The sequence below is a fragment of the Elgaria multicarinata genome, chromosome 1 (assembly GCF_023053635.1).
Source record: "Elgaria multicarinata webbii isolate HBS135686 ecotype San Diego chromosome 1, rElgMul1.1.pri, whole genome shotgun sequence".
NCBI classification, from domain to species: Eukaryota; Metazoa; Chordata; class Lepidosauria; order Squamata; family Anguidae; genus Elgaria; species Elgaria multicarinata.
The window spans coordinates 90329983-90335982 of record NC_086171.1 but is presented as its reverse complement, the minus strand read 5'-3'; the positions used below and the strand labels follow the sequence as shown (position 1 = coordinate 90335982).

Here is a 6000-nt window from a genome sequence, read left to right as displayed (position 1 = left end):
TATTAAATATAATTCCCAAAGATCCAAAGGCACAGGTAATTATCAAATAAAAGAAGTCAACTATTTTATTTATTTATTACATTTACCAGTTATATTTACATTCAGGAAATATGCAAAGAAGCTCCATACAACAGCGGTATGTACATTCCTTGCAATGTCAGTTTAAAAGATCTATTTAAGAGGTTGCTTGAGATCAAACAAGCCAGTTCCTCCTTTGACAACTTTTCCTACCACCAGACAAGCAGAAGGAGATTGCAATTCATCATGGGAGCCTAGAACAAAAGAAATCAGAACAAGATTATTCATATTCAAGTCTGATTTAAGAAAGATAATTTGTTTTTGTTCTGCTAAGGAAGTATGTTTGAACCAGCACTGCCACTTGCTGTTGGAAATGAACAGAGGAGATTCTTGACTGATCCTCGTTTTATCAAATAACTCAATGGAAGCATGGCAGACTAAAAAATAACTTAAAAGGTGCATTTTTTTAATTTTTAGATGTCAAAGATGGCAGAAGACAGAAATGTACAGTGGAGTACATTCAGGCCACCTACTTCAATTAATTTCACTAGGTCCTCTCTCTCTAAATAAGAAAAATAATCAGTTATTAATGAAGGGGATTTCTTTTCAAGGTGTCTTTCAAGGTATCTTGTTATTGTGGTTTGACTAGATTTGGTCATTTAATTCTGGTCAGCTCACACTGCAGACACTCTATGAATTCCTTTGATTTAGGAGGTTCCAAGAAGCAAGCACATCACCAGCCTAAACTTTCCCTAGAGCTTGGCTTTGACACTTTTGGTTGTAGCTTTATAGGTGGCAACCCTCTCCCCCAATTCATATTAAGTCACGAACTGCCATCACCAACAATGCCGATTTAGACTGGAAGTGTTCAGTACAAATGGTCTGCTTTTGTATTCAAAAATACAATTATTCAAAAATACATAATTGTTTTTGCATTTTTTTTTACCATTTGTGAAAATGAACCAAACACTAAAAAAAAAGGTTGCTCCCCATCACCACCCACCAACTGGTATTCATGAGAAAGGCAGCCAGATTCTGTCAGAACTGATGAGGCAGGTACCAAAAATGACCACTGAATGGTTGTCCAAGGGAGAAAGGGTAAAAGGACAATATGTGCCTTTGCTCATAAGGAATACACGCACGCACACACACACACACACACACCATCTGTGCTTTCTCTAGTCTTTTCTCCAGGACAACAACGCTGTGTATGGAGAGACTTTTGACAGGAAGAAGAGCTTGGAATTTTATTTACAGCTGCTTCTCTCCTGTATTCATCTACTGGCAACTGGAAAGAGTGTTTTTCAAAATAATTCTTAAACTGTTAGTCTATTTTTTCTTTCTTTTCTGGGCTCTGCCAGGTGTTCCCATGTTGTTATAGTTAAGATAAGTTCTCTTAGTTGGACACTGCTGCTATAGCTGGAGAGACAACCTTTTTGCTGGAGGAAACCTTGCAGACATTTCTTTCTAATAAGTAGGGGTTTGCTTGTTAAAACTTCGGCAATATGCCAGATTGATAAAACGTCTTATCTGTATCCATGCATAAAATTCAGGTTGCAGTGAATCCTTCCTCTATAATTAGTGGGGGGAAGAGGATATCTGGCAGGACAATGGAAAACAGTGCTCCTGGCATTTACTCCTCCTGGGAGTGAAGCTATGCATTGCCCTGTTTGGTGCCAAAACTATCCTCAGCTATGATCTCTGGTTGTGAAGATCATCAGGGTGATGTACAGCCTGTTGGCCTTCCCTGGGGCTCTGCTTCCTTATAGACACAAACGTTTCAGGCAGGCGCTCCCTTTTTCATTTGGCTACACAAGGGCAGGCCCAAAGCTCTTCAGGCTCAGGAGTATGTGGAACCACCACCATTTTATGGTAATAAAAAACATCTATTGGAGACAGTCAATCTATGTCAGGGGTGGACAGCTTGTGTCCCTGTGATGTTCAGCTGCCTTATAGGCTATAAATGTAAATATATATACAAAGTTATTGTTTATATTATGTATAAGGTTCAGGAAATAAGGAGGCTTCAAGGTACTTACAATTTGTAAAGGGTGGGGGTTGAATGCCTGAGTGATGATTGGATGGTTGAGGGGGAGTGCAGATTGGCTGAGTAAGAGTGGGAGGAGCTGGAGAAATATATCTATATATAATTGAGTGAGAGGAGTGGGGTGGTATGTGATGGTATGTGAAGAGAGTGAGAGATATAGTGTGTAGGTTAGAATTCTGTGATGTAGAGAGAAGTAGATGATTTTAGGACTCTATAGTGGAACCTTGTAATAAAGAAGGGATGGAAACCAATACACTTAGAACCTTGTAACCCTACGCATTTGCACTGAGGAAACCATTAAGCTTGTACATGCATTTACTTAAGTTAATAAATTCAAATTATATTTACAAACAACTGGTGTGGTCTGTGGAGGAGTGTCTGAGGAGAAAACAATTAATGGTGGCAGTGGAATGGGAAACTGAGGGCTAGGTTGCTGGGCTGTGGAGCTGTGGGGCCTGAAGAATAAAGGTGAGACAGGAACAGCAGCAGTAGGCCTAAACCCTCACACATGTCATTAGCACTGGGGGGGGGGGGGTAGGATTGAAGCGGGCCTGGGTGTTAGTGGTGTGGATAGTCCTGTCAGGTAGCTTGTGGGTGTCTCAGGTGAAGTTGAGATGACACAAGGGGGCAGGACATCACCGTTCCTCCATGTGTTTAGGCTTCTATCATCCCTACTACTAGCTATGCTGTAGGCCAAAACACCTATGTTGCCCACCCCTATGTAATTGTGGCCGTCCTGTAACTGGAATACAGTCATGTTTTTAGTATTAGAACCTCACCCAAGACCTAAAACCTCCATCGAAAAATGAACAAACATCCCCTGAAATATGGGAGCTGAAAGGATTACTCCCCCCTCCCAAATCCAAGTATAATCTACCTGGAACTTGGACTGTTAAATGTTTCCCCTGCTAAGTAAGCTGCATGTTCCAACATATCACTAACACAGCAACAGAAGTAGAAAGATATACAATGCAGTCATTTTAAGGTGAGCTTGAGAGTTATTTACCCAGCATAGTTGCTTCCTTCAAAAACTTGAAGCTTGTTTCAAATGTCATTTGCTGCAAGGGGGATGAATTGGACTGCATCCCAAAGCGATTCAGTGGTTTGTAAACGCCTTCAAAACACATGTAGTCTGACACTAGAGAGAGATGTCGAGGATCTACCACAATCCCTGTCAACAAAGAAGGAATGTCAAGAGTGCTGTCTTCTAAAAGGTTATAGGAAGATGTAAGAGGGACTTAAATGGAGCCTGTCCATCAATATCTTCCTTTAAACCATTTTGATAAATACTGAACTCCTAAGTCTTTATGACACAGACTGGAAAGACCGAGACAGTTAATGTGCTCACCTTTCTGTTCTGAATTAAGGGGTAACATTATGAGAGCCAAATCCCTGTAAACAGGGCTTCAGCTATGGGGTGGTATAGAAATGTAAATAATAGTAATAACACTAATAATGATGATGACGACACTGCAGTGACAATTGTTGGGAGGCATATCTGCATTGGCACGAGATTTTGGGTTCACCACCTGTTTGCCCTGCAAAAGCAACCTATGTATAAAAGGAAATTGGTACAGACAGAATTGTTTTCAAGCTTGCTTTGGCAGGCCATGTTTTACATCTTTAATTAGATTCAACAAATTCAATCTAATATAATCTTACCATATGCAGCAAAGACATCTTTAATCTCTTTTTCAAGAACTCTCAAAGCAGCCTCAATGCCATAGGTATTGGCAATTGCATGAATATCGTTGCAATAAAGTCTGTTCACAGCAAAAATCTAAAGAAGATAAAAGATGAGAGGTGCAGGGCATCACAAAATTCCACAACATCCACTCCTGATGAGTAACTGTTGTGAATTGCTACAGAGTGATGGAATAGAACATTAGTATCTTCTAGTAGTTTGTTTCCAAGCAGAAAGGTGCAGCAGTTAAATAGACAAAGAGTTTCCCTGTAATTGAGCCCCAAGCCAAGCCCTTAAAACCACAAACATACAGTTAACAACCATTCAGTTATACAGGACAGGGTAGGGGGAGAAGTGTGGGTGACTACATGACCATGACTACACCATTCCTGGAATTATCACTTTCATATTCCATTCTCAGAGATCTTTATACATGGTTTGCTCCAATTCAACCCTTTTCTTTGAAGTGTTTCAATTGGTATTTCCCCACTCTTTTTTGTTTTGTCAGACTTAAGTGACACACAGAATACATACTCATTACGTACATCAGCATATCGGAAGAGCTCCGGGAGGTTTATTCCTTCAGTCTGTAAAGTGAGCATCACCTCTCCATTCTTACTGCTGGTTTCATTTAAGAGACACCGTGTGATTCCTTTTGTCTCTTGGATAACAGCGTTGTTTGCCAGAGTTGTTACCAGCGAAGCAAGATCAAAGTACTCCTTTGTTAGAGGAAGCTTCAGTGAAACCTAGATGGGAAAATACTGTATTGATTAAAATAGAACCTTCAGTCAATTGAGGAAAATCACCCACATGTTTAGTTTTTTAACGGGTTTTAATGCTTTATGTGTGTATGTTCTGTGTTTTAGAATTTTAAATTTTGTATACTCGTCTTAATCTTAATTTTAGAATTTCTGTAAACCGCCCAGAGAGCCCTGGCTATGGGAGCGGTATATAAGTGCAATAAATAAATAAATAAATAAACAAACAGCCACAACCACAAAGATATATATCCTGCTTAATATATGGTGATTTAATGATCATACTTATGATCTAAGGGAGATAGTGAACCATTTTTATTTTATTTATTTTTGTCTCACAGACCAGTCTTTCACTCCTTTGGGTCAAATAACCCAAACTAAATATTTCCGTTGATATACCTGGGGATTCCACCAATTTTGGGCACCATGACAAGACAGGCAGTCCATGCTTTGGCGCTGTTCACAGGATATGCTGCAGCTTGTGATTTATTCAAGTCGTGATGAACTGCTGTGCCTTCTGGCAGTGTACTGAATGTTCAAGCCCAGGCCATTGGTTGTTTATATCTCACATAAACCTTGCTGGCTGGGTTTATTTATTTATTACATTTTTATACCACCTCATAGCCGAAGCTCTCTGGGCGGCGTATCACACAGCAACCCATGGCTAGAGGTTGAATATTCAGGAGAGCACACATGGGCGCCACAGCTCTTTGTGACTTTAAAAATCCACAACAAGCTGTGGCATGTCATGCAAAGCCAGTCAATAAATCAGTTCGCACAGTTCACATTGTGGGTTAGATTAACTCATGGGGCTTTGCAGTGTACACTGGCTGCCATTTTGAATATGCAAGCCACGCCATGGCTTGTTGTGTCATGTGAACCTGGGCAGTGCGGGTTTTGCAAAAGTTGTTTAACCCTCACATAATCTATGCTGTCCAGGTTCACATGCCATGGCTTGCATATTAAAGATGGTGGCTGATGAACACTGCGAAAGCCCGCTGGTTAATTAACCTATGGTTGCTTAGCGTTACATGCAAACTAGCCCTTTGTGTTGCTATCAGAGGCTGCTGTGGTGTTGCTATCACACAAGTTGCTATTCCTCACAGGGAATAGGGTTCAATCCAGCAGGAAGTTCTCTTGAAAAAACCCTTATTGTTCATGTACATGTTGTAGTGGTTCTCCAAAGGTTTGCACAGAAGAAATTCCAAGTGGATTGTCCTCCATACATCAGAGCAGGAGGACTCTTACTGGACTATTCTTAAAGGAGTTCAAAATCTGCTACCTGAGGCAAACACTTCACTTTGCTCATAGTAAGGCCACCTGACCTCAGCAGGTGCTGAACATCAAGACTCATGCTAGGACCATTCAACATGCTCTATGGATCATTATTGTGCACTATGATCTAATGCAATCCAAATCAATTTAATGCCACTTTGGCTCTTGGTAACTGCATTGATGTTAGTGCACAGGCAAGATTCTCAAGCTAATAACTA

At 40.4% G+C, this 6000-nt stretch overlaps 1 protein-coding gene across 1 annotated transcript in view; it reads right to left on the bottom strand.

The window, feature by feature from the left end:
* POLR1A (RNA polymerase I subunit A) overlaps positions 1-6000 on the bottom strand; it is a 62430-nt gene continuing 56430 nt past the window's right edge. Inside the window, exons 31-34 of the mRNA XM_063131940.1 lie at positions 4295-4495; positions 3728-3845; positions 3072-3236; positions 1-272 (exon numbers count right to left, since the gene is read on the bottom strand). Coding sequence (XP_062988010.1) covers positions 172-272; positions 3072-3236; positions 3728-3845; positions 4295-4495 — 585 coding nt within the window. The 3' untranslated portion in view covers positions 1-171. The remainder of the gene's footprint in view (positions 273-3071; positions 3237-3727; positions 3846-4294; positions 4496-6000) is intronic.